Source organism: Anolis carolinensis, chromosome 5 (genome assembly GCF_035594765.1).
Source record: "Anolis carolinensis isolate JA03-04 chromosome 5, rAnoCar3.1.pri, whole genome shotgun sequence".
NCBI classification, from domain to species: domain Eukaryota; kingdom Metazoa; phylum Chordata; class Lepidosauria; order Squamata; family Dactyloidae; genus Anolis; species Anolis carolinensis.
In genome coordinates, this window is record NC_085845.1 from 171259271 (window position 1) to 171282344 (window position 23074).

Below are 23074 nucleotides of genomic sequence, written 5' to 3' on the forward strand. Positions count from 1 at the left end.
AAGGAGAAAGACCACACATGAGCTTTAAAGAGTCCTAACCCAATTCTGCATACAATGGAATTGTTTTTGAGGCTCCTTCCACACAGCTATATAAAATCCGACATTTGCTTGAACTGGGTTATATGGCAGATAACACAGTTCAATGTTGGTATTGTGGATTACCTGACTTGATGGTTGTGTAGAAGGGCCTGCATGGTGGAAAGGAGCAAGAACAAACAAGACCTAGGCATTTCTTATTCAGTTTTTCAGCTGAATTCAACCCATTGATCAGGAAGGAAAATCTTTTCATCCAACCTTGAAATTTTTGACTCCATGACTCTGGGTGCAATTGGGTTTGAATTTGCTTTGGTGGTAGAGAGAGGAGAATTACCCAGGCTAATGAGAACGTAGTTTACCTTGGAGTTCAGTGACAGAATGTTTTTTGTGGATAACAGAGCATGTCTCAAACAAACAGATGATAGTGATGATGCCTTCATTCCAGCAACGGTAACCATGTTTTATACAGTCCAGATGAAAATGCAGCTGACCAGTTCTTGTCTTAGTTTATCTCCTTCTAGGCATCTTGCTTCTGCTTTTTCCTAATTCCAGAATACCAGGAAAGAACTAAAGAATCAACATGTATTTCCTGTCATTGCTCCCCTTTCTGGTTTTCTTCTTTTGTTGTTCTCTTCATTCCAGTGAAAGAGATACACTTTCTTATTTTGAAGTTTCCCTTCCTACCAGAAACTATCTGCCTCTCCTAACTCATTCCTTGGATTAGTTTTTCCACTTGGTTCCTTGGATTAGCTTTTTCTTTTCATTCTTTGGATGAGTTTTAAGTCTTATTTGTCCTATGATCCAACCTACGTATCCTCCCGTTCAGAATATAGTGCTGGTCTTTAGAGAAGTTCTACTAATCTGTTCTGGCATTTGATCTTTTCTGGTTATATTTTAGCTACATGCTTTTGACCTAGTTTGCAGGGCTCCTCAGGCAAGGTCCTTACATTTTTGTGTTTGTGCAGAGCTCAGTATGCATGTATTGCATGTAAAATAGTGACGAAAGATGGCATGGAGAGCTGATGGCTTTGGACAGGAAGTATAACAGAATCAGTGGCAGTGCCATATGTTAGGACTCCTTCAGACTGATAGTTCATGTGCCTGAAGCAGATTTCCAAAAGGATAATTTACTATCAGGATGTAATCCAGCACAAGGACACGGTGACTGCACTCTTCATAGCACTAACACCGCAGTTCTTCCATGGAAACAATTCAATGAACTACTCTGATTAGAGCAGAATCCCTTTAAGAGCAGTGGGATTTAAGCCTGCTTATTAGTGTGCTGGATTGTAGCCTATGTTTTCTAAAATTGTAAGCTGCCACCAATCATCTAAACAGTAAAATAGGGAAGGGAAGGAAAGCCACAATAACACCACACCAACACACAACACAACTAGATCACAATATCTACACACATAAAGAAAACATAATCTTTGCGTAAACCACTCATCTAATGAGTTTTGTCAACTCATAAGTGAAGGACATATCAAAATACCCTTAACTCTGGCCCTATGCAAAAATAACCTCAAGATAACCTTTCCTGACCTGTAACTTTTAAAAAAGCCATATTTAAAAAGATGCTAGACATTGCACTTTGCTGTACTATTGCTTTGCAGGAAGAGGTAACCTTTTCATTTGAGGTTTAGTACAAAAGAAACTCTTCACCAATTATAGAGAACAAGTTTATGCTAAAAGCTACTATTCTCCATTATGCGTTGACAGACCATACCATGTGATGCCAATTAACCATTCCATGTCAAACTAATACAAATTGCTAGCATATATGTAGACTACATAAAGACTGATTATGAAATTAGCGTAATGCCACGAAAAGAGGAAAGAGGTGAGTATGATGAGATAATGTATGCTTTGAAAAATGTAATACTAGGTTTTCCTAAAGTTTTCCATACCCAGTTATATTTTGAACACTAAATAGAGTATTAGTGCTTGGAAAATCAAAATATTAATTTGCTTTTAAGAAGACAAACATTCTTTCATATTTTTTGCAACTCCTACTCATGAAATATATTGTCTGTGTGCTGTATTTTATTCCACCCCTCCTCACAGAAGCCCAAAGCTATTAATGACCTACATAAAGGCAATTAAAAATTACATATTTGTTATCATTAAAATGTATTGGAACAAAATTTAAATGAAGAAAGAAAAATCATAATTAAGATATTAAGTAACTTGAACAACTTTGTATTTAACAGTCTTATGCATCAAATCTGCAAGATCCCCAGCATTTTGATCATAGTAAAATAATAATAATAATAATAATAATAATAATAATAATAATAATAATAATATGGCCATGATTATCCATGTAGAAATTGCACTTGTAAAGGTATTATTCATAGAATCATAGAACTGGAAGAGACCACAAGAGTCATCCAGTCCAGTTTCCTGCCATACAGGAATATTTGGGTTTTAGTATTTTCTGGCACAAAAAGGGGAGATCTGAGTGTCCTGCAAGTACCAATGAAATGAATGGAATGTTGCAGGAGTACTATTGTACTCTTATGGAGTTGTAAAATTATTTCAATATGTTTTGTCGTAAAGAACTCTATAGCTAATTGGATTTTGAGCAGGATTTTCATTCTAGTTGATTAGAGCCACTCCTGATACTATGTTTCTTATGACTGTTTTGAAACGGCGACAATGTTGTGGCTGGAGCAGGGCCGGCTGGAGATAAATTCGAATGTTAAGCGGGGGTGCTGAAAAGCGCCCCCCGCCGGCGCTGCCTCCCGCGCCCTGGCCTCGCCTCCCGCCGCAATCGCAATCGCTGCAGTCTGGCCAGCGGGAAAAGGCCAGATGGGCGAGGGTGAGTAGCGCGGGAGGCGGGGCCAACTCTGGCCCCGCCTCCCGCGCTATTAGCCCTGGCCCCGCCTCCCACGCTGCGTGGGAGGTGGGGCCAGGGCACACTGGGCGGGAGGCGGGGCACCGCCCTGACAGTGCCCCGCCTCACGCACAGTGCGCCCTGGCCTTGTGGCAGCTGGCCAGGCAAGCCTTGTGCCCTGGCTGGCCTTACCCAGCTGGCAGCCGGCCGGGCAAGGCCAGCCAGGCCAGGGCGCACTGGGCGGGAGGCAGAGCACCGTCAGGGCGGTGCCCCGCCTCCCGCCCAGTGTGCCCTGGCCCCGCCTCCCACATTGCGTGGGAGGTGGGGCCAGGGCATGCTGGGCGGGAGGTGGGGCACCGCCCTGACGGTGCCCCGCCTCCCACCCAGCGTGCCCTGGCCTTGTGGCAGCTGGCCAGGCAAGCCTTGTGCCCTGGCTGGCCTTACCCAGCCGGCAACCGGCCGGGCAAGGCCAGCCAGGCCAGGGCGCACTGGGCGGGAGGCAGGGCACCGTCAGGGTGGTGCCCCGCCTCCTGCCCAGCGTGACGGCGCCCCCCCGGGACCTGCGGCGGCCTCACGTGGCCTCCATGGTGGGGCCGGCCCTGGGCTGGAGGCATACACTTCTAGTGAGAAACTGGTTGAATGAATGTCTGAAATGGTTCCAAAGGTCCAGTGGGTTCACGTCTAACTGCTCAGATGCTATAAAGCCAAACTGGGCAACCCATGGGGTTCAGAGACACACTGAACTCCTTAGATTAGCTAAACTACTGGTGAGAAAATTGCACTGCAATTTTGCTGCTGAGCTTCCTGGTATAATTAGAGCTGCCATCAAAGTGGAGAATATCCAGCATTTTCTTCAACTTTTGGAAGGAAAGGGAAACATTTTAATTGTAGTGTGGCCATCATGGATTTTCATTGGTACACTTTTGTCAGCAGCTGTGACAGACTGCCAATTTTAGTGGACCTGTTTTAATAATGGCAATAGCCGATGTGGGCAAACAACAATAAAAGAATAGCTTGGGGGAGGGAACAGCATGCAGTTGACAGGCTGCCTGTTGGCCACTTCGCTATAAAGTGATGATTTTCTTGACACTTGCATATATGCATTACTGCATGGTTGGCATTGTTGCATTTTGGAACAGAGCACAAAGCTTTCCAAGTACTGGTATTAAAGTATCAATTTTTAGCAACAGAAAACCTAATCAGACTAAAAAGCCCTAATGGAGCTATTTATGCATTATACATTTCTGAGTCATCCTAATGCATTTTGGATGAAAGCCTTCTAGCTGAGAATTAAGAAAATAAGAACTCTGCTAGACCTGTAGCTTGTCACGTGCATGGGTAAATCATGAGTACTGATGACCAAAGCCTGGATTAGCTCACCAGAGATAGTTGTTTTGATGAGATGTTTCATCAAACTGATGCATGGCTGCTCTTAAATAAATATTTTGTAGACTAATTATTATTTATTGGCAGATATGAAATGTATAAGAGATATTAATGTGTGCTGTAGAAGGGATTCTTATTTTTGATGTGACCAAGTTGTAAAAATACTGCACCCCAAGTAACTGCTTGGGATTGTTTGTGTAAACTGGATCGGCTTTTCAGTTTCAAATAACTAATTTTTGAGTGGAAACCAGATAAGGTTAGATAACACTCCTGTCTTGCATGGAGATTATCTTTATGTAGAAAAAATAGTTGTATATCTCTTAAGTGTGATGAAGATTCTTTTGAGCCACAAGTCTAATAATTTCATTCTCATGTCTTTGATTCACTTTGAGTGCTTACTCAATATTTTGAGTTCATACTCAAAATATTGTAGTGCACCCTTATATTTCCACATAAAGATTATCTCCAGGTGAAGCACAGCAATCAATATGAAGTCAAATTAGGTGTTAATATGAAGTTAAATTAAGTATACATTTGAAGATTTGATTAACTCAAGACTTGATACAACATTCTCTAGAAGTCTAGAATGCTATACTGTTGTTGTAATTAATGAATCATGAATAGACGTGAATGAGTTCTTTCTTACTTTTATTCAGCAATATTGTACTGACCATAACATAATATTATTGGAACATGGACTTACTATATGCATACATATATTGTATTAACATATGCTAACACAAAGTTTAAGGGCTTGCCAAATCCAGACTCTGGAAATAATTATTCACATTAAGTTTTTATACCTTTCAAAAGTTACTGTTAAAATATCTTTGTAAATAAAAATAATCTAGTACTCTCATTCTGGGAGCCAATTTAGAGCTCTACTTGGATAGATGTGGCAGTAGTCTATCAATGGCCTCTTGATTCGTGAACAAGCTTTCGATGGGTGAAAAACTCGGGGCTATGTCTGTTCTTATTGTTATTTTAAAGCTAATTGTATTGTTTTAATCTATTTCTGTAAACCGCTCTGAGCCAAATTGGGAGTAGCAGTATACAAGTCTAATAAATAAATAAATAAATAAATAAATAAATAAATATAAATAAATAACATTCCCTTTGGGCATTTCTGGATCTTTGAAACCCATATAACTAAACGATTAGGATTAATTGGAGAAAAATAAGAACGAATGATTGTGCAAGAATGAGATTACATCTCCCTGACCTATAGTCATTTTCAACAGCCACTAACACCTAGATTAGTAATCCAATTTTTCCTATCACAGCCACTTCCCATGCCTTTCATTCAAAATTTTAATCCTAGAGAAGGCCTGAACCCTTTATAGTCCGAGCTGAGATAGTCGCCAGCTGCTTTAAACCATGTTTGATATAGATTTTAACCCAGACAGTTCTTTTCCTGCAGAAACTGTGCTGCACCAATACCAGTAAACACATGCTGAACAAAATACCAAAAGCCAATCAGTTGAATTAGGAATTAAAAGGAAGAGCTATGCTAAAAGCTACATGGGTAATTCCAAAGCCTTGCTGAACTGATAACAGAAATTTAAAAACTGTACATTGCATTCCTCCCTCAACCTGTGTCTTCCAAGAACAAAACAAAGCACTGCTTTCCCTAAGGTGCCAGTAGTGGTAATCTGTGATAACAATTCTTCCTTCCTCTCTACACATCAATACCTTTTCCTGCCATTCTTGTTAGTCCATCTGTAATTCCATTCATCCTTCTACCAATATTTTACTACTGCTGAGGATATCACTTCCCAAATGCACTCTGGTAACAAAACTAAGTCATCTACAACAAAGAGACCATCCCAACGAGATCTCAGTGTGCCTATAGGTGTGCGGGTGTGTTCTCACACACGTGGGGGGTCCCCCTCCCATAACCTCACACGCAGGTTACCTCTTGCTTGTCATGGTTACACTTCTCGCACATGGCCGGCGAGGAGTAATGATGGAAGACGGAGCCCGATAGGTTATCGATGATCATTAACTCCCCGTCGAAGGAGTCCTTAATAATTAAAGAGACACTGTCCAGCCATAAGTTCTCCTAGGGGACAAGAAAGGGGGGAGGATGGGAAAAATCATTTTAAGAACTCCAGGTTTTTGTTTGTTTCAGTGTTTGTGAATTGAAGTTTGTCTTCTGCCGCCTCCACTCATGTAGATAATCTCTGCCTGGGGCAAACAGTCATATTTAAATCCAGAAGGCCATTAGAGAGTTATGGTCTTATGAATTGGGGAGTAAAGGAGGCAGAATATAGCCCTGTATGATGATGCAAAATGTTGGGGCTATAGTTGAGAATGTGAAGAAAGGCACTAGTGAAGCTTGTTACTTGACTATGTAAGTGTTCCTCAATCACATTCTGCAGAACCCCCTGTTTTTCCTTATGTACCTACATGAGTGCTCTGCCTTGCAATACCCCTTCTCATTTTTCTCAAATGTCATATATAGTTCTGGTCTTATGCTTCTTATATTGTTCTGGCCTGCTGTTCTAGGTTCTGGCAATGTGAGGCTCTGTCAATGTACCAAAATATTCAGCCAATCCTATGGAGTTTAGAGCACAAAGTTTTCCATCGGCAGGCCCTATAGTCACCTATGCTGGTCTTCTTCTCTCCACATCAATATACTAAAGTTTTACTATGAGCAGAAAAAAAGAATCCCACCTACCTGGTCAGGAGAGAAGCATGCCATGCACAGATGTCCTTCGGGGTCCATTCTTCCACCTCCTCCATCTTGTCCAGGGTTCAGTGAGCTATGTGGATACATCCCATGTGCCATCTCCAGCTCAATCTCAGCATCCATTTCTGCATCTTCTTGAGCTTCCTTGTTGCTGTCATCTAGATGTTTCATGAGCACAGCTACTACTACATTGATGAGGACAAACTGGGCGGTGAGCACAAAGCTGACAAAGTACAGTGGTGAGATGAACTGCAGGTTGCTGAGGCAACTCCGGTCATCATGGGTGCAGTCACGCAGTGTGTCCTTGAGAAGTAATTTAGACCAAAAAGGGACAAAACAAACAAACAAAGAAAAGCAAACAGAAAACACACCCCGAGCACATATGCACATACATGAAGAAAGAGGAAGAGAGAAAAAGCTGAAGTAACAAGTGCAAAGAGAATCTGCTTCCTCAGACAAAATACTTATAAAAAGATGGTACATAGGATTCCGGACTCCTAATGGTTAAATGTTTCTGTAGATGGAATTCCCCTTCCCTACCCCTTGTTTTGGTTTCCTGGAAATACACTAAATCTATCAAGATTATTGGAATTTTCCAGAAAACCAACTAAAACCCAGTCCCATTTAACTCTAAAATGAGATACATCTTTGTTCCTGCACATAAAGTGGGAAGTGTTGCTGAGAAGATTTTTATTCATTTTTTATGTCACAAAAGATTCTGACCAGAGATTGCTGATTGCTTCAATATTAACTCTATTCAAAGAGCAATTATTTGCTTAAGTTATATCACCATCATAACCCAATAGATTGCCAACAAATTTTTCCATACCAATTGCGATGTGCTTTTTTTGATTGGCAAAAATGTATGTTGCATTTCTGGCTAAATCGTTGCCAATCAAAAAGGGCACAAAATAACAGTCCAGTCTCCATGCTAGTCTCTGTATTTCACACAACTGACAGTCACCGATGGGACACTAACAATGTCCTTCAAGCGGACTTTTTTCTTCAATTGTCTCTCCTTGTGAGAAGCATTTTAGATGGACTACTTCAAGAACCCCCAATATCCATATTGTCTGTTGTGCTTCAAATGCATTACATTCCTCAGTGCTGCCTGGCAGTCTCTCTCCCTCTTTCAAAGCAGTGTGACTCCATTTCTATTTCAGCATACTTTTTCTTGAAGCACAAAAACTATTTCCATCAGTACACCAAGTTACCTTCATTATTCCATTCCAGTTGTCACCTGTGGAGACCTGGAAAAGTGTGAGGAAAGCCATCCCAAAGTTCTCAAAGGTAGCATGACGGCTCATGCCCTCACAGGGATTCTCATCATTGCATACTGTAAAAGAAGGAAGTGAGGGATGTAAAATAGAACAAATGACAGCATTCCAGTGAAGGGCAAGAGCTGAAAAGAAAGTTCTTTGTAATACTCCTTTTCAGATCTTGGGAAGGCTACTTTTCTGGAGTATAGTTCCAAGAACTTCCTCTGCACTCAGTAAACGTGGACACTGAACATGGTGTCTGCAGGATTCTAAAAGTTCTACAGTAGAATCTCACTTATCCAACCCTCTGGATTATCCAACGCAATCTGCCTCCCGCCTGGATTCACAGCTATTTCTCTAGACAGCAAGGACTGAACTTTTTACAGATTTAACTTCCGACAATGTTGTTACTGTAAGCTCATTTTATGCAATTCTATTTTAATTTGTAGTCAATTTGTTAGTAGCCAATGTTTTTGGTAGTCAATGTTTTCAATACATTGCGATGTTTTGGTGCTAAATTCATAAATACAGTAATTACTACATAACGTTACCGTGTATTGAACTGCTTTTTCTGTCAATTTGTTGTAAAACATGTTTTCATGCTTAATTTGTTAAATCATAACGTAATTTGATGTTTAATAGGCTTTTCTTTAATCCCTCCTTATTATCCAACATTTTCAATTCTCCGACGTTCTGCTGGCCCGTTTATGTTGGATAAGTGAGACTCTACTGTATTTATACATTTTGCCAATTCTTTTATTTGTCAGAACATTGGAATTGGCAAAATGAGCAACATCTGATTATCCCCAACACTGCTGGGGTTGAAGAAAATGCCTTATATTTCTGCATTACTGCATAGAAACTACTTTCCAACAGTTTTCATTCTATTATTACATTTGGAAGGATCAAAACATTTTTCTCTATTTCCATTAGATCCTATCCTGCAAAAATGGAACCTCTGCATTTCCTATTAAAGTTAATGGACTATTCGCATGCAGAGGCTATAGTCAGCAAGTACATTGGAGCCAGATGTTAGAGCTAGCAAGAGTGACAAAGTAAGTGACTGAACTGCTAATCCAGTTAAGGACAACCAATTCCCAGCAACAACTCATTTAACACTTGTTCCAAGTGCTACAGTGAGGTCTATGTAACACCTCTGTGATAATCCATTAGGAAAAATAGTATATTTTGATCTGGTAATTCAAAAACATATTGTTGGAACATATACTATTAAATTAGTAAATCTATGTTAGTTTGCTCTACCCATTTTTTAACCTGTTATTTCTGGAATCGGGGTACATTTCTAATATAAAATCATTTTCAGTTTAGGAATACAGTAGAATCTCACTTATCCAACAGCCGGCAGAACGTTGGATAAGTGAAAATGTTGGATAATAATGAGGGATTAAGGAAAAACCTATTAAACATCAAATTACACTATGATTTTACAAATGAAGCATCAAAATATCATGTTTTACAACAAGCTGACAGAAAAAGCGGCTTAATATACGGTAACGTTATGTAGTAATTACTGTATTTACGAATTTAGCACCAAAACATTGCAATATATTGAAAACATGGACTACAAAAACATTGACTACTAAAAGGCAGACTGCATTGGATAATCCAGAACGTTGGATAAGTGAATTTTGGATAAGTGAGACTCTACTGTATCCAGTTATTTTTCTTAACGAATCATAGAATAAACTATGCAAGTCACTTCATCATTCTATATATGAAAGTAGCCACAAACTGGAATCAAAAATAGTGCAGGGGAAAAAAATATGAAGAGACCACATTATTGTTGCTGCTGCTGCTGGTGAGCCAAGAAACTCAGAAACAGAAACTTCTGAAGAATTCTCACTTACCACTAACAGAAGGATAATTCCAAGAGACCATTTGGACATGTCTCTTTCTCTGTGCAGCCTTATCATTTAACATTTTCAAGTTAACTGCAAATTTTTCTAGATAAAGTAAATGAGGGCAGGGGTAGCATATAATTACCTCCTTTAAAATAGCAGCACAACTTCCGGATGCTGCAGAGGCAGGAATTCCTGCAATAGTCCACATGCTCAGAGTACTGGAAAAATACAGTATCTGTGCAATTACCAAAATAGCTGGAGGAAAGACAAATGCATCAACCGAGCTATGATTGTACATTCCCTGAACAGTACAAAATCACTAGGAAGGCTCAGTCTAACTGGGCAATGAGAAATACAAAAGAAATCCACTGTAGTATGAGATTCTTTGATATGATGAAAACAATCATAAATTGCACTCGGGATTTCAGCCAATGTGAAGCCTGGTACATTATAAGAATCTTACTCATCATGTAATTTTATGACTCATCTCTGTGCTCAAAAACTTACCAAGTTTCCCAAAGAGCTCCACTCCCAAAGCAGCGTAGATGAAAAAAAGGAGCATGAATAGCAGTCCAAGATTTCCAACCTAGAATGCACAGACAAAACGTAAGTGTCATGAGATACAAATCACTCAACAGAGACAGAATGTCTTCAGGGGCTAATAAAGAATCAAGCTGACGGACTCCTCCCCAAGAAGGAAACAAAATGCGATTTTTGTATAACCATCTCTCAAAATATATTTGAGTAGCATGGGAAAAACAAAGCAAAACGACAACAGCAACCACTTTAGCACTTCAATTACTGCTCCTTATAGGTGGTACAGACAAATAGTTCTTCATGGTGCAACTGGGAGGGGGAAATACAGAAACAGCTAGCTATACAGATAATGATTAGGTGAGTTAATCTTGAATTGTACAAAAAACTAAGATAAGGAGGAAGCTGCACCTATATAATCTTCACTTGTTTAACCTAGAAGGCTTAAATGGCTTAAATTATCTAAAATGATATTATTATAAATAAATGTACTTCAACTTGAACTGTTTAATATTACTGTATACCCACTTTTCTATTTTTCTGTTTTGGATTAGAAAAGAAATACTTGTTTTCTTTTTTAACATCATAGAAACCTTTTTAGTATTAGACAGCAATGGAAGAAGATGAAAATGTATATATCCACTCTGGTATTCCTCTCATTCCTCATATACTTGCAATAAAAATATATGGAAAAAATATTACTGAACACACTGGGTACTTGACAGTGCAAATACAGAAAAGTACTATATTCAAGCTTCACACAAGAATCAAAACCAACTTTCTTGATTTTGAGTGATAGATTGGGAGAATGTGCATAAATGCAGTATAGCAATCCCTACAAGAAGCAACCCATCTACATAAATAGCAAAAGGCTCAAGAATAAGCAAACCAAGCTGCAAAATAGAAACCATAGATGACTCTGAGATGTTTCTGAGTACACTGGTTTAATTACTTGGCGGGAAATTTTTACATGGTCTGAAAGTTTTGTCTCAACAGAACAAATTTTCAGATAAACAGAATGTCTTGCATGGATACTTCAGAAACAATACGCCGTCCAGTTGCCTAGTAAACTAGTGCCTTCCACATGCCTTTGTGAACAGCATCACAGCATTATGACCTCATTAGACAGAGTACTTTTTAGTGGCATGTGCCGATTCGTTTATACCTTTGTGATGGAGCCTACTGGCTCCCATTACAAGACGTAGTGCTACTTCCGTTGGGGCTCCATCGTAAAAGCATAGACGAACCAGCACATGCCATGGCAGCGGCAACACGGGAGGTTTCCTGTGTTGTTTTGGATCAACAGGGAATCTGTGTGGCTGAGGCTTCCCCCCCATGAGATGGGGCCACAAGTAAGTTGGGTGATGTGGGGCATGGGGCGATGGGTTCCTCGCACCCCCTGACAGACATCTGATAAGGTTGTTAGTCCACAATTATATAACTGTCCAAAAATATCAGTGGACTGAAGGTTATACTCTTATCAGTGCCTCTGAAGAAATGGATTGAAATACATAAAAAGCCACATTAAATTGCAAGTTAGTGTTAAAGCTGTCACAAGATTCCTTCTTCCCTTTCTTTTTGTCTGATCTGGAGTTCAATTAATTTATACAACATTGTGGTGGAATGTGAGATCACTGTGCAACTCTCATGTGTAACTATTCAAAATGAAATCTCAGTTTTACTTCATTCACTCCCACAGAGAATGTGCCTGACAAATCAATGGCCCTTTTTTCATTTTTAGACAAAGATGAATAGAAGATAAGCTTCCTTATTGAGGCTTTCTGGGGTGATATGATGATCTATGATCAATAGATTTCTTTGGTGCCACTATTTCTTCCTTTACAATTCTCTAAAAAAAATCAGAGGGGGAGGCACACCGATTTTCCGAAGCCACTCATTCATCAAGGGGAATTCTGTCAGTCTGTGCTTGGCTTAATATCCCTGGGTGGGTGGGTGGGAGTGGGAGCATCAATAGCTATTTCTCATGAGTGCTGCCTTTTGCGCGCAAGGCAGATCTCCCCATACAGCTGCTGGCTTTCAGGTGACATTTCACGACATGCAAAGCAATGCCCAGATGGAGGAGGTATTGCTTCTCATGGGACAGAAGGCTTTATAACAGATTAGACAGACAGGGGAACCAAGAACAAGATGAAGAAGATAAGAGAGGCAGAGAGAATCAGATCTGTTCTTCTTTTAATAGAATTGTTTTTATCTGGTGCTTCAACTCTGCAGTCACATTAAAATGATGAAAAGGGAAATGAGGAAAGGACCAAACAGCACTTCAAATAAATCTGTTCTGAATCCCAGAAGGATACTGTTAATCATTTAGAATACATATTTATCAGAGTGACTAACCAAACAAAAATGCTAAAATGCTATAGCAGGACATTTCAGTTCCCACTGTCTTCAGCTATTCTGCAGCAAATAGGCTTTGTTTTATTATCATGGAGTGACAAAAAAGCAAAAAACATCCTGCTCTGGTACTTTCATGTTGCAGTTTTGTAGTGTACTATGTGATCATTATAATAATATACACTCAGAAATCATCCTCTGTTTTTTGGGATCAAGCACAATGGAAGGTTTTGAGCTCTCTCTAAATTGGGGAACAGGTAACTATCAATCTGGGGAGCAGGCAAGTGTCATTGGGCTTATAGGATACCCACTGATCCCAGTTCCAGTTCAATTTATATATGCCTATGTATAAATTTAGAAATTTTAGTAAAAAAATGAACCGCAAACAACTGGGTCAACTGATCCATGGGTCAATCTGAGTACTGTACTGTAACGCTCATCAAAAAAGGAACAATTCCTTTTTCTCAGTTGAGTGGTGAAACACAGCAGCTTAGTCCATCCTGAACCCTTCTATTCTCTCTGCCATGGTGCCGCTTCTGCCATTTGGAACACCTGTGTGGAAAATGGCAGCAGCCAAGGCCAGCTGTCCCCCTGAGGTAACTTTGGTCCCCATACTTGCCCTTGACTCATAATTGAGGTTGATATACATGAATATAAACAGTTGTATATATTTAGTGCATTTATATCTTGCTTTTCTTCCATCATCAAGGTAGTGTAAGTAGGGCTCCCAGAGATCTCTCAAAGGCACCAATGACCAAACCCAGACCTGCATGGCTATAGCAACGCTGTTGTGTCTTGTGCCTTCTAACTATATCTGTCAATTTTTACCAGTTGCATTCTTGTGAACAGAGACATACAGAAAAGAGTTTATTAATCGGTTCTACACCAGAGATGCACTAAGATGACATGTAGCACTTAGTATTAACCTGGCTGGATATCTACCTCCTGGATGAATAAGTAGATCACAGTGCAGTAATACAGGGTGTTTGAAAAAGAACTCCCTAGTTTTAATGTAAAATACATTAAAACTAGGGAGTTCTTTTTCAAACACCCTGTATTTTGGTTTTCACATTTCTACTATATTTTGAAATGTCCATTTTAGAGTTAAATATGTATCTATAAAAGAGAGTGTTTTTAAGATAACATATATCTTAATGCATGCGTTTGGTAAAATCTAGTATTTATTTAAAACATATTTAAAACTATTAACTATTAAATAGCTTTGAATGCGATTTCCTGCTTCTTGGCAAGGGGTTGGACTGGATGACCCATGAGGTCTCTTCCTGCTTTCTGCAACTCTATGATTCTATGATTCTATTAATTTATAACCTGTCTTTTCCTCAAATGTTTAAGCCAAATGAGTATAAAGCCATCTATTACTGGGTCTTAGAGTATTATCCTAACACTGATCAATTTAGGATGGCTTAATCATTAATTCATTCTGTTTAGATATAACTACCCAAGCTCTGCTTATAGCAGCTGGATTCAATGAGAGGAACCAAAACCTACTGGCTGTCTAGTCTTTACCTGTATTAAATATTGGATTCCAACTTGGGCCACATGTCCTTTTGATCTTACATGTAACTGTGTATACATTGCAGAAAGCATTTCAGTAGCTATCAGGGCTGTACGTATCCTATGTTACTTGCTGTTTGTTTATCAAGTTAATTTATTTTGGTCCTGTTTTGATTTACCTTTATTCTCATTCAGCTGTCTGGGATTTGGATAAGAACTGGACCACTTCTATATAGCATTATTAGAACACACATATTGAAAACACATTTAATAATGAGTGTACCTGCAGAGGTCTAAATAGCTATTACACTGTTTTACATTATTCTGTGTATAAAATCACTTTGACATGGCATTTCCTTTGGAAATCAGACAAATAGCTCTTAGAAAGAAACAACAGGGACTGGACAAATACTCTATCGAAATCTTGCTTAATCTTTTTTCGACCAACGATATTCACTCTAAAATTCCCAGCTTGCTACTTTTCTCCCCTGGAGGAATTAAGTGGGTGTTTTGACACATTTAGGTTACAATCCTATGCAATGTACATGGAAGTAGGTCAATTGAGCTTAACAGACTATTTCTGAGAACACCTGCATAGGTTCTCATTAATCTTCAAGATGACTGACTTATGATTACTTTATAGTAGGGTTTTCTTAGTGAGATTTATTCAGAGAAGATTTGCCTCTACTTTTTGATTTGCCCTAGGCTATTCAATGGGTTTTCATGATTTGTTTCCCAGTCCTAGAGGAGACAAATATTGATAGCATCTGTGTTTGCTATGCTGGTCCATGCCAAAAACATGTCAGATATTAAGCATCCCCAAACAGAAATACATACAAATTTAATACTATTTTGCTTTGTTGAAGTCCTCGTTTTGAGTAGCAAATTTACAATTAACACAGAAAATTTCCTGTCCTGGGCTCAGTGAAATAATCAAAAGTAACAGTAGAATCATTTAATACAGTATAAAAGTACTGTGTTAAATGAGGCTCAAATGGATCAAAGAATCCACCGGATAAAGAGCTAATTACCTGAATAGTTTCTCTTCCTGAGCTGTGAAATGAAAGCGAGTGGAGCTAATGGACGTTAGCTTAGTTTAACAATTTTGGTGTTTTTGTAAGTGGTAAGCATGCTGAATCAGCGTGACTGATAATTGCATTCCACAAAGAATTGAAACTAGAGAGGTGAAAATTTCAGCATTGAGTTTGTTGAGTTGCTCAGACTCTCTCACCAGCATTTTCTTATAATTTTTGTTTCAAATTAGGTTTCAGAAAAGGATGTACCAAACCATGCATGCATTTCTATGTGAGAAGGAAAAAAAAGTCTTACAATCCAAAATGAAACAATAGCAGGAGAAAAAAAAAGAATATGGGATTTGAAGAAATGCAATCAAACCGATCAAGATTGAGACATTTTCACATTCCTGAGTCTCATGTAGTCTATGAATACTGGAGAAAATATCAAGGGAAAGCATCAATTGAAAATTTATACCAGACTTATTTTGTCAATCAAAAGTTCTTTTTCAGGCTAAGATTTACCATTAAAATGAATAACTAAATATAATTTTATTCTAATTCAAGTAATTGAAATTAATTGAAATAATAACAAGAAGAAAAGAAATGAAATTCAATGATAAATCGAAGTAAATGAATACATGGACAGATAATAAACTAGGTAGAGAAGTGCTATGGGGCAGAAATCTGTTTAACTGTCTAGGAGAGGCAGATATATAAGTAAATCTCTGTGCAGGGTTAATATCCACAGGTCGCTTCCTCAGCCCACTGCACTGAAGGTAAAAATTTCTCTTTTTTTATTGAAATATATCATCAAATTTTTACATATCCTTTCATACACACAAGAATCTCTATTGGTTCTATATTATCTAGTTCACTGTGTAAACTATAACATAATAAATTAACATTTTAAACATGAAATCCCCATACTGGAATTTTCTTTTCTTCCAGGAAACTTTTGAAGGGTTCCCAGTCTTTCTTGAATAATGAAGGGTCTTTTATCTGAAGATATCTTGTCAAAATGTCAATTTCCGCTATTTCAGCTGCTTTTACTACCCATTCTTCCATTTTTGGTGTTTCTTCTAGTTTCCACATCCGCTCATGCATAATTCTTGCTGCAGTTGTCATCAGAATGAAAAGTCTGTCATATGTCTTCATATGTGATATACCTAGTTAAAAAAATACCTCTGGATGCATGGGCATTTTTAGTTTTATTACTTTTTCTATAGTTTTGTGGATCTCAATCCAAAAAATCTTTGCCTTCTTGCAGGACCATCACACATTTTGTAAAAAAGATTCCATTGCTTGTTTACATTTCCAAAAGGTATTTTTCAATTGTGGCTGTATTTTGGCTATTTTTATAAGTATTATATCATATTGATAGAGCATTTTTTAAAAGTCTTCCAACAGTGAGTAATTTCTAAATATTTTTATTTTTACTTTCCAGAGGCATTCCTACTCATCTAGACTAATTGTACTGCCAATAGTTTTGGGATATTTTAGAACATGAAGCATAGTTTGGGTAGGATGTTCATTTTTATTGTAGCTATCCATCCTAGAGATCAAAAAATTAATCCATTTTTCAAGTCTTTTAAAAATTTCATTCCAGGTTTTTTCATAGTTTTTTTTTATATAAATCGTTATTATTCATGCACGTTGAAAAAACTTTTGCTTACTAAATTTTAGTATTTTGTCCATTTGATCTATCAAAATAATTGATGCTTGAATTAATAATTTTAGATGGATAGCGCTCCACTGAACGTGTCCTTCTTGATCTGCTTTTACTTTAATAGGCAATAGGGTTTCTTTTATATATGTTGCTACTCCCTTTTCTTAACAATGCCCAATGCAATGTGGACTTGGCCTAATTTTTAAAAATATAATCAGATTTATATATTTTTATGTTGGTTGCCTGAATAGCTATTAAGAATTGAGACCATTGACATTCAGTGAGAGTATTTTTAGGGTCCTCATTGCAGAGATTCTAATGGGTAGAAGATGACATGAATGTCTACATAATACTAATTTTTAATATTTTAGCATATTCACACACATGCATGTGCACACACATGCCACAACTTTGCTGGCCAAGCAAAATATGTAACTTTATCTGTGCTGTATTTTTTATTGTCTTTTAATAATAAGTACAGAACAAAACCATTGGAAATGTTTAAAGAGAAAGGGTTTTTTGAAATGTGCTTTTAGAAAAGGGACAAAAGAACAATGTTCATATCAGAATGTATCACATTTGCAATGCAATCCTTTATATGTGATTTACAAATAAATCTCATTTTGTTAAATGGGGTTTACTCTCTAGTTAGTGTGCTTACAATGATAGTGTTAAGTTAAACTTCTACCTTTAGATATTTGACAGCAGGTCCTCTTCAAAGTGTTGGGATTTATTTCTGAATAATTATATATAGGATTGGTCTGATAGGGCTGGAAGTAATTTAGTCCTACTTTCCTTTCCTCCCAGATAGGAATTGGTGGTTCTGTCTACTGAACAGGGTCAATTTCACATACAGTGAATTGTCAGTTCATTCCAGCTAATTCAATTTCATTTTGTAGTTAAAAAAACTATGTGAACATTTGCATTTATGTTTTTACATAATACATAACCATCACTATTTCACAAATGAAAACAATGACTCACTTGATGAAACAACATTAGTCAAAATCACATAGGTTATAATCAGGGAAGAATGATACAAGCTACGATAGGCTGACACAGATTGCTTTTGTTTGAGTCTACTGGGAAGGGCAAGATTCTGCTCCTTTTCTTCTGTCATTCCTGCTGAATTGATTGAGTGCAAACAACTTTCTTATTTTAGCTTCAGTTTGCAACAACTGAAGTACAGTGAAACAAAGGGGGATAATGGAAGAAGGAAAGAGAGAAGCTGGGGCATTTTAAAAGCATCTGAAAACGAGGGGCAACAGAAAATCAACTGGGATGGTTCCTGTCAAATTAGGACAGTTGGGAAGATATGACTGCATTCCTTAATTATGTACAAAATTGTTGCGTCTTACAATTTGGTCCAAGATAGGTAAATCCATTATACATTTTGGGCCCAATGAAATTCAAGCACTGCATCCTCGGCCCATTTCTGATCTATTGAACTAAAGCAGAAGTGAGAATTGGTTGGCCAGCTAGGTCCATGTGGTCCCAATGACTTTTTTTCCTGCTCACTGTTTTTCCACACAAGGCACTAGAACCCTCACAAATTATTAATTGGAGGAATTTTTGCATCCAAATGGTCAATCAGCATGTTGATGTTAAGCTCTTTCCTGCCCCAAATTATCCACAATTTACAAGTGGAACAGGTTTGGCTGAAAAGGGCATAGGGCACAGTCCCCTGGGGTCAAACTTGACATGCAGAGATGTATACATAAAAAGGAATTGTTTCCATTACCTGTGGCAGGGCTTGCACAACTGTGTCCAGTAAAGCTCGCATCCCTGTTGCCATCTTCAAGAGCTTCAAAACTGTAATAAGAAGGAAAGCCAAAGACATTGAGCATTTAGACAGTACACAATGCTCTGCTTTTCATAAAAGGAAATCATGCAAATACTGGCTTGCCTCCCCAAGTAAATGAAGACTATTTCCACTAGCATCCCATTTTTATCACTATATTGCCCATTACCTATCACTTCTGAAATATCAACCCAGCTACTAAACATTAGAAACAACTTTCTGTAGGTAAAGGTAATTTAACAGTAAAATAGACTACATCAGAAAGTGGTAGATTCTCATTTGTTACTAGTTTCTAAGCAACTAAAGTTTCTAAGGGATGTTTTAGAAGTGGATAACTGCATCATGATTCCTGGCCGATCACTCCTGGCCGAGTATGACTGTCTTCTATGGGTAGAGTTTTGGCGGTGGGTTCACAAGTGACTGTAGAGGCTCATTCTGGATCTGTATGGTCTCTTGAAGTGAGAACATACATTTACAGATGGAAGATGGTTCCGACAAGAGTTTGCTTGACACGCCTTCCTCTTGGCACATTTCTCCCTTTCACACTCAATTTGTTCCTCTTCAAAATCCACAGCACTGTTGGTAATAGCTGACCACTGGTAATGCAATTAAATGATTTTATGATTATGGTCTCAGTCTACACTTAACCCCTTTTGTTCCTCTATGTACTTGCATTATTCTACCATTCAATTTTTGCTCCATTAACAATCTACCCATACACTATGCACCATATATATAATATACTTTTCAGGCACAAATTTGACAAACATTGTCATGCTACTGGGGTGTTGTGTGGTTTCTAGGTTATATGACTATGTTCTAGTAGCATTTTTTCTTGATGTTTCACCTACATCTATGGCTAGCATCTTCAGAGGCTCTGTGGCTGGCATCTGTCCCAGCATGCTATTTGCATGCTGGGACATACCACACAAGCAAAACTCACCTCTAGCAATGCGCAGGACTCTCATGATGCGGATGATGGTGGGATTGATAGGAAGGGCAGCATTGATTTCAATCTCCTCCAGGGTGATGCCCATGACCGAGAGGAGGACAATGGCCAGATCGAGTTGGTTCCACCTATAAGAAATTGGGAAGACAAAACAAAACAAAATTAAAAATTCAGCTTTTCTTCCTCACTTAAAATAAATCTAAATGTATTCTTCTATTTAAAAAACAAACAACAGCCAAGGCATTTCTACATTAGATATGTTTTGATCAGGTTATTTGGAATTTTGTACTAAAGAAGTGTTCCAAATGTTTTAATTGAAAAAAACCCCATGCAAATCCATATTTATTTAGTGACTTGGCATCCATTACTTTGACCACTTAATTTGTTTTGATGAGATTTTCTTTTGAGTAAATTTGATTTAATTTTTTTAACAAATTAGGCATGGAGAAAAGTGGAACAACTTTAGAACCAAAGGAACCAATTGCAGTCCTAGACAGATGGAGAGATATTAGCTGTGGATGCTCAATCTCAGCTATGGGCAAACTTTGACCCTGCAAGTGTTTTGGACCTCAACTCCCACAATTCCTAACAGACGGTAAACTGGCTGGGATTTCTGGGAGTTGAACTCCAAAATGCCTGGAGGGCTGAAGTTTGTCCATACCAGCCCTAGTTGGAGTTCCTCCATTGAGCAAGGAGTTGTACACAATGGCTTGTGAAGCTCCTTCCAACTCTATAGTTCTATGAAATTTATTGAATGAAGTTGTCTACAAATGTTCATCCATACCTCTTCTAGTCTCCAATCTAATCATTATATTGTACAGATTGAGCATCCCATATCCGGAATTTTGAAATCCAAAATCTACATTGTTTTTACTTTTCTTCCCTATCTTTACACTACATTTTTTTTTAGTCTTCTTCTCCGTCAAATCACTCACCCCACCCCAACAATAGATAGCAGTTTTTCTATGTCCATGGCAAAGAATACTGGGAAGTAAACCCTGAGACTTTAATTGTTCTTCAGAACATAGCAGTATTTTCATTAGAATGTGGAGTTCTATTCCTAAGACATGATGTATCACCTATGATCTTCTCTGCCCCTTAGAATATGACTCACCATCATTTCTGCTCACCTGTCTTTGAAGAAGCGTCTCAGCCCAAAGGCCACAAGCTTCAAAACTGCCTCCAGCACAAAGACTGCAGTGAACATGTAGTTGCAGTATTTGAGGGCAGTCTCCAGAGACTATGAATAGAAGGAAAAGAGAACATCAATAACATCAAGCTGGCCTGTGATTAATTAAGAATTAAGAGGATGAAGCTGTGGAAGCTGACTTAATTCCTTTAAGTATAATTTTCTTTCCTGCATTGAGTTTAGTGGGAAACCAACTTTAATATTTTGCAGAATATGCCAAATGAGAACAGCTCTGATTGGCTGTTCATTTTAGCAATCCTATAGTATCCCCAAACCCCAAATTGTAGCATGGTTGCCGAATAGCACTGATTGGCTCCTTTCTTGGTTCTCCAAGCAGTTTTGCAAGAGGATTCCCTCTCACTTAATATTTTTATTTATTGTATCAATTTATAGTATTTGTATCCAGCTTCCTCTCTCTCAGGGAGATTTAAATGCAAAACAAAATATTGAAATAGCTTTGAACAGATGAAAGTGCAAAGCACTTGAGAAAAAAAACCCCATGACAAATAGGGCATATCACTTAATGCATGAGTTGATAAAAAGATACAATCAGCATATGATTTGGAAGAGGCATGCACATAGGTGCTGAAAGAAACCTTGAAGATATAAGAACTGAAGATGTTTCAGTTTGCAAAAAGTAATGTAGAATATCATAGAATCATAAAACAGTAGAGTTGGAAGAGACCTCATGGGCCATCCAGTCCAACTCCCTGCCAAGAAGCAGGAAATCACATTCAAAGCACCCCCGACAGATGGCCAACCAGCCTCTGCTTAAAAGCCTCCAAAGAAGGAACCTCCACCACACTCCGGGGCAGAGAGTTCCACTGCCGAACAGCTCTCACGGTCAGGAAGTTCTTCCTGATATTCAGGTGAAATCGCCTTTACTGTAGTTTGAAGCCATTGTTCCACGTCCTAGTCTCCAGGGCAGCAGAAAACAATCTTGCTCCCTCCTCCCTATGACTTCCCCTCCCATATTTATACATGGCTATCATGTTTCCTCTCAGCCTTCTCTTCTGCAGGCTAAACATGCCCAGTTCTTTAAGCTGCTCCTCATAGGGCTTGTTCTCCAGACCTTTGATCATTTTAGTTGCCCTCCTCTGGACACGTTCCAGTTTGTCAGCATCTCCCTTCAACTGCAGTGCCCAAAATTGGACACAGTATTCCAGGTGTGGTCTGACCAAGGCAGAATAGAGGGGTAGCATGACTTCCCTGGATCTAGATGCTATTCCCCTATTTATGCAGGCCAAAATCCCGTTGGTTTTTTTTTAGCAGCCGCATCACATTGGTGGCTCATATTTAACTTGTTGTCCACGAAGACTCCAAGATCTTTTTCACACGTACTGCTGTTGAGCCAGGCGTCCCCCATTCTGTATCTTTGCCTTTCATTTTTTCTGCCGAAGTGAAGTATTTTGAATTTGTCCCTGTTGAACTTCATTTTGTTAGTTTCAGCTCATTTCTCTAGTCTGTTAAGATCGTTTTGAATTCTGCTCCTGTCTTCTGGAGTGTTAGCTATCCTTCCAAGTCTGGTGTTGTCTGCAGACTTGATGATCGTGCCTTCTAACCCTTGTTCTAAGTCGTTAATAAAGATGTTGAACAGAACCAGGCCCAGGATGGAACCCTGCGGCACTCCACTCGTCACTTCTGTCCAAGATGAAGAAGATGCATTGGTGAGCACCCTTTGGGTTTGTTCGCTTAGCCAATTACAGATCTACCTAACTGTAGTTTTGTCTAGCCTACATTTGACTAGTTTGTTTGCCAGAAGGTCATGTGGGAGCTTGTCAAAGGCCTTTCTGAATTCCAGATAGGCTACATCCACTGTGCTCCCTGTATCGACCCAACTTGTAACTCTATCAAAAAAGAGATCAGATTAGTCTGGCATGACTTGTTTTTGGTAAATCCGTGTTGACTATTAGCAATGACCGCATTTGTTTCTAAGTGTTCGCAGACCACTTCCTTACTGATCTTTTCCAGAATCTTG

General features: G+C 38.6%; 1 protein-coding gene across 5 annotated transcripts in view; it reads right to left on the reverse strand.

Annotated features, from left to right (window-relative positions):
* cacna1i (calcium voltage-gated channel subunit alpha1 I) overlaps positions 1-23074 on the reverse strand; it is a 372048-nt gene that overhangs the window by 11437 nt on the left and 337537 nt on the right. For 4 of the 5 annotated variants that reach the window (XM_062982915.1, XM_062982912.1, XM_062982911.1 and 1 more), the window contains 7 exons: positions 21038-21147; positions 19902-20035; positions 18899-18969; positions 10582-10660; positions 8168-8289; positions 6942-7256; positions 6177-6323 (listed from right to left, as the gene is read on the reverse strand). In XM_062982915.1, the coding sequence (XP_062838985.1) occupies positions 6177-6323; positions 6942-7256; positions 8168-8289; positions 10582-10660; positions 18899-18969; positions 19902-20035; positions 21038-21147 (978 nt within the window). The remainder of the gene's footprint in view (positions 1-6176; positions 6324-6941; positions 7257-8167; positions 8290-10581; positions 10661-18898; positions 18970-19901; positions 20036-21037; positions 21148-23074) is intronic. The other variant, XM_062982914.1, reaches the window with a different exon arrangement.